Source organism: Frankliniella occidentalis, unplaced genomic scaffold (assembly GCF_000697945.3).
Source record: "Frankliniella occidentalis isolate FOCC.00 unplaced genomic scaffold, Focc_3.1 Scaffold53, whole genome shotgun sequence".
NCBI lineage: Eukaryota > Metazoa > Arthropoda > Insecta > Thysanoptera > Thripidae > Frankliniella > Frankliniella occidentalis.
The window spans coordinates 905,975-917,417 of record NW_026267183.1 but is presented as its reverse complement, the minus strand read 5'-3'; the positions used below and the strand labels follow the sequence as shown (position 1 = coordinate 917,417).

Here is an 11,443-nt window from a genome sequence, read left to right as displayed (position 1 = left end):
GGCGGCGGAGGTGGGGCGGGGCCGGAGGGCCGGAGCCACGCCAGCAGAGGGGACGGGACACACAGACTTCATTCCAGCGGCTGCGGCCCCCTCGAGGAGACGTCGTCGGCCGTGCGGAGCAGAGCGCCACCGCTGCTGGGAGCCCCAAAGTGACTTGTCTCGCCTCGTGACATTGTGCGGTGCGCAGAGTGGGGTGAGTGAACGACCGACGCGGGCCGCCAGTTTACAGCCATGGAGCGGTACCCGCGCGGGTGTACCACCACTACCGGGTACCTGGGCACAGCATCGGAGGAGCGTTGACCTCGCACATCTTTGGCACCTGCCGCCGCGTCGCTCTTGCAGCTATGCGGTCAGCTGACATCTCGTCGGCTTGGAAACGAATTGGAATTCTTCCCCTCACAATCTGCTATAGACACTAATTCAAGATACGCCTGCTTTGGAATCCCGAGCGCATTTCCCCTTTGGTCGCCCTGACCACGCCAAAGCAATAACTCGTCCTCCCTATCCATTCAAGGCCTATAGTCTCTGAGTAAAACTACTCTCGTCGGTTAAAGCTGAGGAGCTTTAAGAAAGTTGAAGGATATGTACTTCCTGAGTGTGGCAAACGAGATAATAATGCAGCTTTGGCTAGATCCGTTGGCTCGTTGGCTGTGGCCTGTCCTGTAGGTCGGCGCCTGAGCGCCCATCAGGTTAAAGTTGAAGTTCAAGGCCGCCAGGACCAGAGCCATTAGTCACGACCTTGTCCGAGAAGGGAATAATCTGGAGAGACCGCTAGATGCGCCTCCGGGCGTCGGACTGCCGCCAGCTCAAGCCTGGCCCTGCGAGAGGACGGTAGCTAAGGGAATGCCAGAAAGGGACCATGCCATCAACGTGGTGGGTGATCCGCGCCGTCTTTTTTGACAGTCCCCAAGACTGTCTCTACCAGAAGGAAAAACCCTGCCCCTCTTCCCTCTTCTCCCCTCTCGACCGGCGGCAGACTGGGACGCGTGCGGGCGGGCTTATTGCCTATCTATCTTCGCTCGCCATGGCGCCTTACGCCCCGTGCGAGTATGCAACCCGTCCGCACGTATGAATCCAGTACAGTATAGGCAGGAAAAAAAAAGACGGCGCGGATCAACCCACCCTGTTTGTACGGAAAACGATTAAACTATTGGTGACGCACTACTGACCTCAGCCCATAGCCTTGACATTTTAGGAGAGTGATGATGGGAAGGGGAGAGAGAGGAAAAAAATATAGGAAGCACAGAGGCCGTGTACGCGCACAGGACAGGCCCCGCCCGCGCGGCTCGCAGCGACAGACATTGAGGCAATAACGCGAACGCAGTTTCGAAAGAGGGATGCAACAGAGTACTGACAGCCACAGGCTGGGAGGCCTATAAGCTGCGGGCATTGCAACGCCATGCGTCAATCGCTACCCCCCCCCCTCCCTTTTCCTTTCCCCAAATCCCCGTGGTCTTCCCTAGAGGCCATAGAGGCCGTACACCAACAGATCTCTCCCTTTCCAGGACAATGTCGGGACGTACTGTATTGGTGACGGGTGGAGCCGGGTACATCGGTAGTCACTGCACAGTCGAACTGCTCGAGGCGGGCTACAACGTCGTCGCCCTGGATAACTTCATCAACTCGGTGCCTGGGCACGGCCTGCCGCCCTCCCTGGAGCGAGTTCAGCAAATCACAGGCAAAAACATCATCTTCTACGAGTGCGACCTGCTGGACAAGCTGGGCCTGCAACGGATATTCCAGGAGGTGAGTTGAGTCATATGTTTCTATTATATGGCGCTTGACTATAAAAGAATGATTGTAACTGGAAATTTATGCTGTAGCACAACATTGACTGCGTAATCCACTTTGCTGCGATCAAAGCTGTCGGCGAGTCAATGCAGTTTCCACTCTTGTACTACAAGAACAACTTGATTGCAACCATCAACTTGCTGGAAGTCATGGAGGCACACAATGTGTATCAGCTGGTGTTTTCCTCATCTTGCACAGTGTATGGCAACCCTGAAAGTCTTCCTATCACTGAAACACATCCCACAGGTGATGTGACTAATGTTTATGGGCGCACAAAACATTTCATTGAGGGAATGCTCAAGGACATTTCTGTGGCAAATAAGGTGCGTAAGGAAACATGGAGCATTATTCCTCACAAATTTTCTTGGCCTTATTAATTTTGCTAGATTTTAAAAACCCCTTCTTCCTATTTTCTTATAACACATACTGTATGTTGCCATTATTTTTGTTCCAGAAATGGAATTTTATAGCCTTGAGATACTTTAACCCTGTGGGGGCACATCCCTCAGGACTCATAGGAGAGGACCCAACAAAGGCATTTACAAACATAATGCCTTATATGGCCCAGGTGGCCATTGGCAATAAGCCTTATCTCACTATATTTGGAGGAGATTACGACACAGAAGATGGAACAGGTAAATGGGAATGTTTCTTCAAGAAGAAATTAAAGTGAATAATTGCTAATAACTCTAATCAATTGTGTTGTTTTCTTTCATAGGCGTACGTGACTACATCCATGTAATGGATCTTGCAAAGGGCCATGTTGCTGCCTTGGATAAACTACACAGAGAGCACCAAAGAATCAAAATCTACAACTTAGGCACAGGCAATGGTGTATCAGTGTTACAACTACTCAGGACTTTTGAATCTGTCACCAAATCCAAAATTCCCTTTCAAATCTGTGACAGGAGGGATGGAGATATTGTGTCAATGTATGCAAATGCAACTTTGGCAGAAAATGAGCTAGGCTGGAAAGCCAAATTTACTCTTCCTCAAATGTGTAAGTAGACTTGGCCTCATTCCTTTATAAAAAATGCTGTGGCTGCAATTTGTATGATGATCTAATGCTTGAGTAAAACCAACAGGTGCAGACTTCTGGCGGTGGCAAACTATGAACCCCGATGGGTACAGGAAATGTACAGATGAAAATGGATCGCCAATAAGAAAATCTAATAATGGACATTCTATAACACAGAATTCCAGAAGAAATGGAGAGATGGAAAATGCTAAACAAAACGGACATCAACAGAGAAATGGAGACAGCTTAAAGCAAAATGGGCATACACCTTGCATTCTCACAAATATCACAGAAAATGGACATTAAGACTGAATTGAATAAGTTCAACAATAATTGATATTTATCCGTATGATAGTGTTGTTAAATATTTAAATGGTAGGAAGAGGAAATGAGATGAAAACCTGGATGGAGGGCATCATAGGTATCAGCTTGAGTTGGCTGGTATCTCATCTTGATCATAGAGAGAAGCATGTTGAAGTTTGAGCACTTCAAGACCCCAACTTGTCCAGTTTGGAAGAAGATAACGGGCAAATATCTCCAGGCATCTCGATTCAGCTGGTAGATATGGTTTTAACATATCTAAATAAATCAACCAATCAACATAGAACTCAAATTAATAATCAAACAAGCATTCTCAACAAAATAAAATAGACTTAATTTTTAGCTTACCAAAAATAGGGGGTTTGTGGGAATGTATTGAACTGGGAACACTCATAAAAATTTTTCCATCTGGAGGTGTAGGAAATAACTTCACCTCATCAGGACGAACTGCAAATATTAATTGTTCAAAGGGCTGTTTTCCAGGGGGTTCCGAGAATGGACAGACTGGCTGCCCTGAGAGTGTTACCTGAAGAACAAGGAAAAGATTTCCAGCAATTAGGACACAGTAGCTCCAGTGACAAGTTCCTTAAATCAACATACTTCGCATATACCAGGATGCTGATTCTGATTAACCCCCCTGTACCTGGTGAGACCAAAAAAGTAAAAAAAATAAAACAACTACCTTCATCCATGTCCATTGAGCTACCTGCTTGACACCCCAAAATGGTAATAATTTTTCTTTCAACTCTTCTAAATTTTGTTTTGAATTTGTACACCAAACAGCAATTATTCCACCATGAGCAAGCAGCTTATCTAATGGGATCTCTGTGAGACAGTTATTGTACATCATCTTGTAACTGAAATTGTGAAATTGATATTTTAAAAAACAATAAAGTATTTCAGTAATATAGAACAGTAGAAATATTGGTTGTAGTACTAAACTTACCCTTCCTGGAGGCATTTGGCCTTCTTGCGACGAATATATTTGTTCCACCATGGTGGATCTAAGAGAATTAAGTCAAATTTTCCAAGTGAATCAAGGTGATGTTGTATATCAAGGACATCACGACAAAAGAAATTGGAGTGTGGGGGGAAGACAAAGTACTCTGAACCAATCTTCTTCAGTAAAGCATCGTCTGAATTATTTTCTCCATTAAAAGGAGCTGACAACCAATCAGATGATTCCCGATAAAGTTTTTCTGATAACAAGCGAGCTTGTTTATTGTTCTCACAAATGTCAGTCAAAGATGGAGTAAAAAGAAAATGGTTGTGAAGTTGGGCTTCATTTAAAAGCTTGTTGTACCCATTTTTAGTGAGCATAACCTGCAACAAAGAACAGCTTTTGTTAGACATTGGAAAAACATACAGCAAAAATTAAACAATATGATATTTTTAACCTTTGATTCTAATAATTTTTCGGAGCAGACTTTATCATGTTTTCTCTTTTTAGTTTGGGAATTGGTACACGAGTCGTCACACACCCTAACCTTCCTGATCGCTTCTGCGTCTTTCATATACGGTGTTTTCACAAGAAATAAATCTTTGTTGGGTTTCAACTTAATCACATTATTTTCCTTATGAACAACACTATAAATGGTTTCTAGATATTTCGCGTGACATACAACTAAACCATCAGGAGACTCAAATAAAACACTCATTTTAACTTTTTCACATATTGTTGTTTTTGTGTGCAGTACAAAATTTCCACTGTCACCAACTGTTGAATGGTAACTTACTAAGTAATCGTGTGGACTCAAATTACGAGCGGGCTTAAATCCGTGTTACATTTGTTCGATTGTAATACAATTTTAAAGGGTTTTCTTGAATGTTTTTACTAGTTTTTGGAAGAATATGTACGTATTTGATCTTTTCTTTTTTGCAGTTGTGTTCGACTGATGTGTGCTTATGTGTTTTCATCACGTGGTCACTGTGTGTTTTGATCTGAGAATTACAGGAGGTTAGGATTTAAAAAAAGAGTATTTACTGTTTTGGCGACGGAATCGGGAAAATTCAAGAGTCCTATATGACGCCAACTCCTTTCCAGGTTAGCTAGACCATCAGGCTGCACCCTTCACCCAGGTCAGAAGATGTGCACCTAAGAAGATGAAGTTGTGCTTTTCCAACATCTTCAGACTCCAGGCTACTGAAATCCTGAACTGTTTGTGTTGGGATAATGGAAACGGAGATCAGTCATTTAATTAAATCTTCAGGTGATGATTCCTGTCACTCAGGTCAATCTGTTCACTCATCAAGCCCTTTGTTGAAAAAGGCTTCACCTTTAAAACATGTTACACCAATCATTAAAAAGTATGATTGTCAGCGGCAAGCCAAAAATGGAAAGTCGCTTAAGCTAAAACCCCAAGGAAAAATTATGGAAGAGGTAAGTGTTCATTAAAAATTAGTTTTAAGTTTTATTTATTTTTAAATTCATTTTTCATTACATATTTTCAGGGTCTTGGGGTTCAGCCCTCTAAGCCTGTTCAAAATTTGGCTGCTGGGTATGTATTTTACCTATTTTATTCTGGAATACCTCCATTTTTAGCCATTGCCATAACTGTGTTTTTATTTGCCAGTATGGACTCACTGGATGCTGCCCTTCGTAATGCTGAAAAATATCTCGGAAAACAAGAAGGCCCTTCTGACTATTCATTAGACCCTGGATTGGAGCATAATGGCGATGACCTTGGTGTTCGTATATTTGGGTGCACAATGTTTTTCAATCAAGTAATTTTGTCGTTTTACATAACTTACATTCAGTTTGCTCTGTCTCAGGATGCTGAAGAAGAAGGTACGTCCTCTTCTACTGTTGCTAGTCAACAAAATGCCACCATTAACAGACCAGTTCACCTCAGGAATCGTAATCGAGTTCTGAAAAAACGAAATCAGCTTCAAAAAGATTTAGAACATGCTCTTCCTTTAGCTACTTCTGATGAACACTTAGTATCTGAAGAGAAAAGTAAAGGTATGCATTTATTTTCATAATAAAATAAATTTTCATCTTCTTAAAAATTGTATACATTATGATTTTTAACTCTGGTGTTGCTTTCTCTTGCAGTTCTTTCTCAATCATATTTTCTTAAAGTCAGGGATAGATATGAAAATCAGAATCCAGCTGTGTTTTCAAAATTTGTTGAATTGATGAATGATTTTGGGAAAAGATTGTACAGTATATCTGACTTTTATCATCAAGTAATTAATCTACTTGAAGACAGTCCAGATCTCTGTGAAGAATTTCTTTTATTTCTGCATCCTGATCAAGCTTTACAATGTGGCAAGTTCATGGAACATTTGGCACTCACAGAAATGAAATCTTTTTTAAACAAGCTAGAGGTACACTTAAGTTCTATTTTACTTTTCTCTTGTTACTTGTGCCTATTCTGGGTGTAATACTGCAATTCCTGTTTATGCAAGGTGTGTTTTTCCAAACAACCCCAACATCTGAAGAAAATTTTTGCAAGTTGGACTCGCCTGGCTGAAAATCCTAATTTGACCTTGGAAATGGTGCGAAACACTATTCTTCCTCTACTTCGCAACAATACTTTCCTATCAGATTCATTTCTGGAATTGTTACCTACAGGTCGTCCACCTGAGAGGTCAGTTAAAAAGAATATGTTTTCTTGCTTCTTTTTTTGTATCATGTACTTAACATTTTAATTAATTTTTCCAGTAAAATGACTGATTTTGCTCAGTTGAATTGTGATGATGTGGACAGCGAACATTCTGGAGAGGAGGATGTTTATGAGTTTTTGGATATTCCTGAAGATAATGATGATCGATATGGTGGAGAAAATTGTCAATGCTGTTGTCACAGCTCAGAGGATACTTCCTACTCCAACCGCAGTAAACATTGTGACCCATGTGGCATCAAGGTGAGATAGTTGTATCTACTACAGGGATGTTTTTGTTTTTTTTTACCGTTTTAAACTCCTAAGTGAACCTTTGAACATGACCTGATTACCATCCCCATGGGAAATGACGTCCACGTAACCCTATCCACGTAGATGCGACAGGGACTACTTGTGAATCTATGTAATTCATGTGGACTCGACTTAGAAATCGCGTAATGACGTAGATGGATAGAAATTGGCCATTGATTCCACGTGGATGCAACGAGATTTTCCCATGGGAATAAACCTGTATATTCTACACTTCATGCTCATCTCAATGTATCTCTTGATTAATTTGCAGTTCATAGCAGGAAAGGTTTTTATGCAAAGAGAGCATGGACTACGTCCGGTAAAAATAGAATTCAGGAATGGAAGCACAACCAGTAATATGAAAAGACTAAATGACCACAAGCAGTTATCCCGGCCTCGTTCTCGACGTGGACGAACAAGCACAACACAGGTATTCCCATAATTGATTTTGAAGTTGCTATTTTAGAATCTTACTCTTTCCATGTATATACATCCTTATTTTATTTCCCTCCCTAAGGTATCTATCAAACAAGAAGAATGCAAACATAGTGTTGAAACTGACGACGAATTTCCTATTAAGAGTAAGTCACCAAGACAAAGGCCAAAAATTTCCAAGTCAATGCGTGAGAAGCCAGCATCTGCCCGATGCCTTTCATTGAATCGGAAACCATCAGGTGGAAAATTGAGCCCGTCATCACTGACTGTGATTCATGATCAAGATGCAGTGGCTGCCCCATGTGGAGATGAAAATCAACCAAAACTTGATTTGTCTACTTTGCAAACTGACCAACCAAGGAACAAAGACCATTGCCATTTAGGAGAAAGTGAATCAAATGTTGATATTGAAATCCACCATGATAACCACTTACTGTCAGATAAAGAATGTGAAGAAGAACAAGTCAAAGAGGAGTGTCATCAAGGTAATTCATATCAAGAAATTCAGAATGCAGAATGCATGGTTTCTGATACAGATACCAAAGATGATGAAATAGATGTACAAGATGAAGATAAATCAGCGGAATATATTTCAATGGATGAAAAAGATGAGGACTATGAGGAAGAAGAAGCTTGTGTGGATAATTCTGGTACTAGCTCAGATTGTGATATGGAATATTCTAGTGAAGATAACGAGGCGGCATCCTGGACAAGAGAAGAGGACCGAATAATCTTATGTACTTTCCAGTCAGAACCTGACAAGGAAAAAACTCTTACCATAATCAATGCTCAGCTTCCCCACAGAACTCGTAATGAGGTAGTAACAATATTTCCCCTCTTTTATTGAATTTATTTGGCCCCTTTCATAGTTATCTAAATATATGTGCATTTCCTTTACAGATTAATAGAAGATTTCAACTTCTGATAAATCTCATACAGAAGATGGGATGAGAACTTTATGCTTGTATGAAATGTTACCATGGTTCTAGCCAATGTTAATTATTTTTCCAAAGAAACAAAGTTTTAAAAGTTTTAAAAGCTCAATTGTAAAAATTTACGTGTTTCAAAATAAGTTCTTTGTTTTTATTAATTTTATGATCTGACTTTATTTTTAAGGATCCAGTACAAATCCATTCTGAAATAGAATCAAGTAATTTCAATAAATGTTACAAAATACTTTATAGAGTAGTTTGAAATTTATTAGATAAGTATTATGTAAATAATATGTAAAATTATCAGTCTAGAAGTTGAAGCATTTGAAGGCGATCCCAACTGTAGAAGCCAGCTTTCACTTGACGACCTCCAAAAAATCTTCCATTTAGGTCAACCACAGCTTTAAAAGAGAAAATTTAAGAATCATTTGGGAGGAATTTTTGAGTATACCTTTAAGAGAGAAAAAATTATACCTTTAATAGCAGATTCCATGCGTTTAAACTCAACAAATATTCTGACAGCCTCATCAGGTGGATTGTGCGGAAGTTCATATATAACTACTTTAATAACCTCTCCATATTTAGTATTGCATTCATCTTTAACTTCAGGCTCTAAGTCGTCATCAACTTCTCCAGGTCCTACCATGTTCTGAAGATAAAATATTAGGTGGAATGAAAACAACTTATCAAACACATTAGATTTTGGTTGAGGAAAGACAACATTTTGGGACACACTTACTCTGAGCAGCACTACTTTGGATGGTTCTCTCAAAATATCTGTGATAGAAGGTTCTGGCTTAGGCTGAGTACTAGTAGTTGCTGCTTGAGGCGCAGAGACAGGAGCAGTGGGCATGGCAAACAAGGGAGGAGGCATCATATCTTTTTCATGAATAATTCTTCCTCCTCGTTTACTTGTTTTCTCGACCTGAAGAGCCATGGCTATTCCTTGCTCCTTTTTGCCCAAACCTTGACCTTCCTGTACAAGAAAATGAGAAAAATCTTTAGCATGATATGAACAACTTAGATTTCAAGAAAGAAAACAGTTGCACACCTTGTAACCAAACTTGGCCATAATTTTGGCTGCAACAGAGCCTCCCCCAAATGATGGTGCGGGCTTTGCTCCTGAAGGAGCCTCTGTCGGTTGGCTTGGCTCTTGCAATGAAGGAGGTGGAGCAATTGCAGCGCCTCCACTTCTTGGAGTAGACCCCATATTAGTCATTCGTTCAGTATCTTCCTCCTCTTCCTCAGAAGGGCGAGGTAATTCTGACATTTCGAATCGCCTGTGAACAATTTAAGGTAGGGTAGTAAGTTGATTGAAACGATGCATTACAAAGAAGAAGCTGAAAATGTAACGTGTTCACACTCACGTATCCCTTGGTCTAGCCATTTCGCCTCGACGTTTTCTTCTATCATCTTCCTCTTTAAGTTTTTCGCGTTCACGCTTTTCCTTTAATTCTGGAATGAAAGTAAAGCGACTTTAAAAGAAGAAACTTGGATGGTATAGAAAAAGGATTAACCTAAGAGCTTCCTACCAATTACTACTTTTTCATAATCATTTGGCCACATAGGATCATACTCTCCTTCAACTTGCCAGTCATCACGATTTGACAACCCCACGGGAGCAGGCTGAAATTAATATTATGAACTGTTTACAGGTTTACAACAGATAAAATTACATCAGGAAAATATTTCTACCTTGCTATGTACACTTCCAAATATATCTTCATCGTCCTTTTTGGTTTTCAAGTCTATTACAGGAGGTAAAACAGGACCTCCTAATTTTCTTGTGATGTCTCTCTTCGGCTGATAAAGAACAGGTGAAAGGTAAAAAAGATGGTTAGATAGAATACATTGAAACATTTTTAGTGAATTCGTATAACTGCCATGTAAACCTGGTTAGCTAGTGTAACTACCTGGGTTTGAGTAGCCTTCTTTAACTGTAGTTGTGACTGGAAAAGTTTGATTCCTGAGGACCATCCCGCAACCGGGTCGTTCTTTTGCTTAATAGCATCGACGTCGTCGTACAGCGACATGGTCGTTAATGACCACTGACTTCACCAAAAATCTGCTGTTTAAAAGTTGTTTTCAAGAAAACACGAAATATTTGGTCCAACAAGTATTTGGTGATAATATACGAAAAGAGCCTAACCTGCATAAATATGTGTTGTTAAAGAATAAATGACAGGAAGAAAGATACTTGACGAAAAGGAAGTATTTTAGAATGGTAATGGATACAATTATTGAAACGTAGGTTTTAAAACACTTTCCACGGCTTAAAAATAATCAAAATTGACGTTTGAACGGTGGTCTGACAAAAACAACGCGAAGCCGTGTGTTTGTAAATCGATACCTATCGAAAGCAGACGCTTCCGCTCACCGATCGAGAGAAGAGAAGCGCGCGATTGTTCAAATTCTCTGTACAGGTTGCACCTTGGCTGCACAAATGCAGCTTCGTAAAGGACGCCAGGGAATAGGTGTTCAGAGAAAAAGACGTTAAGTGTATCCAAAACTACAATGTTTTATTTTGTAATATTTACATTGAGAGAGAGAGAATCAGTCAAATTACACAGAAAGAAATCAGTATAGAAGGAACACAGAACTGAAGATGATGTCGATTGAAGTTGACTTCTTTTGATACGTTTCTGTCAAGGTAACTCTGTCACATGGAAGACAAGATTGCAGAAGACTTCACAAGAAAACACACCAAAAGTTGAGTATCACTTCCAAAATTTAAAATAAAGTTTGTTCTGATACCTAAAAACACTCTCTTTAAAAACAAGAAAAAATAAAAAATAAAGTATTACACCCTATTTATCACGATTAAAAGGAGAAGGTAAAGTTAAACGGATGACACAATTTTTAGGAGCTATACCTATTCTATGAAAGGTGATTTAAAAGACATAAGGTGTGACGTTCAATAGGTAACGGGTGGCTGATTGACCACTGCCACTGCATTGGGCACTGGACATGGCACTGGTACCCCCACCCCCCGACGTAAAACCCATGAACATAGGCAATCATTACCCCCC

General features: G+C 40.4%; 4 protein-coding genes across 10 annotated transcripts; 2 read left to right on the top strand and 2 right to left on the bottom strand.

Annotated features, from left to right (window-relative positions):
* The first annotated feature begins 34 nt into the window (after positions 1-34).
* On the top strand, positions 35-4,052 carry LOC113210971 (UDP-glucose 4-epimerase-like). The gene is made up of 6 exons (XM_026429188.2): positions 35-193; positions 1,506-1,746; positions 1,824-2,114; positions 2,246-2,426; positions 2,510-2,791; positions 2,877-4,052. Exons 2-6 carry the CDS (start codon positions 1,510-1,512, stop codon positions 3,113-3,115), a joined length of 1,230 nt encoding a protein of 409 aa, XP_026284973.1. The 5' UTR covers positions 35-193; positions 1,506-1,509; the 3' UTR covers positions 3,116-4,052.
* Positions 2,941-4,852, bottom strand: LOC113210973 (N(6)-adenine-specific methyltransferase METTL4). Of its 2 annotated transcripts, none has more exons than XM_052267508.1 (5): positions 4,618-4,852; positions 4,077-4,453; positions 3,813-3,987; positions 3,479-3,656; positions 2,941-3,388 (listed from the first exon to the last, which is right to left on the bottom strand). In XM_052267508.1, exons 1-5 carry the CDS (start codon positions 4,786-4,788, stop codon positions 3,234-3,236), a joined length of 1,056 nt encoding a protein of 351 aa, XP_052123468.1. In that variant the 5' UTR covers positions 4,789-4,852; the 3' UTR covers positions 2,941-3,233. The 2 variants fall into 2 exon arrangements, with proteins under 2 accessions (XP_052123468.1, XP_026284974.1); XM_026429189.2 differs by having other exon boundaries at positions 4,528-4,850.
* Positions 4,853-5,008: 156 nt separating this feature from the next.
* LOC113210938 (GON-4-like protein) lies at positions 5,009-8,663 on the top strand. Of its 6 annotated transcripts, none has more exons than XM_026429137.2 (11): positions 5,009-5,087; positions 5,175-5,510; positions 5,582-5,628; positions 5,704-5,818; positions 5,903-6,092; positions 6,186-6,460; positions 6,542-6,723; positions 6,798-6,999; positions 7,319-7,477; positions 7,565-8,299; positions 8,383-8,663. In XM_026429137.2, the coding sequence occupies exons 2-11, from the start codon at positions 5,304-5,306 to the stop codon at positions 8,431-8,433; spliced, it is 2,163 nt and encodes a 720-aa protein (XP_026284922.1). In that variant the 5' UTR covers positions 5,009-5,087; positions 5,175-5,303; the 3' UTR covers positions 8,434-8,663. The 6 variants fall into 6 exon arrangements, with proteins under 6 accessions (XP_026284922.1, XP_026284921.1, XP_052123461.1 ...); XM_052267501.1 differs by having other exon boundaries at positions 5,047-5,209; positions 5,362-5,510; XM_052267500.1 differs by having other exon boundaries at positions 5,047-5,209; positions 5,341-5,510.
* LOC113210939 (splicing factor 45) lies at positions 8,660-10,775 on the bottom strand. The gene is made up of 9 exons (XM_026429138.2): positions 10,564-10,775; positions 10,328-10,482; positions 10,110-10,217; positions 9,947-10,040; positions 9,782-9,869; positions 9,466-9,694; positions 9,154-9,390; positions 8,889-9,063; positions 8,660-8,815 (listed from the first exon to the last, which is right to left on the bottom strand). Exons 2-9 carry the CDS (start codon positions 10,445-10,447, stop codon positions 8,718-8,720), a joined length of 1,149 nt encoding a protein of 382 aa, XP_026284923.1. The 5' UTR covers positions 10,448-10,482; positions 10,564-10,775; the 3' UTR covers positions 8,660-8,717.
* Between the last annotated feature and the right edge of the window lie 668 nt (positions 10,776-11,443).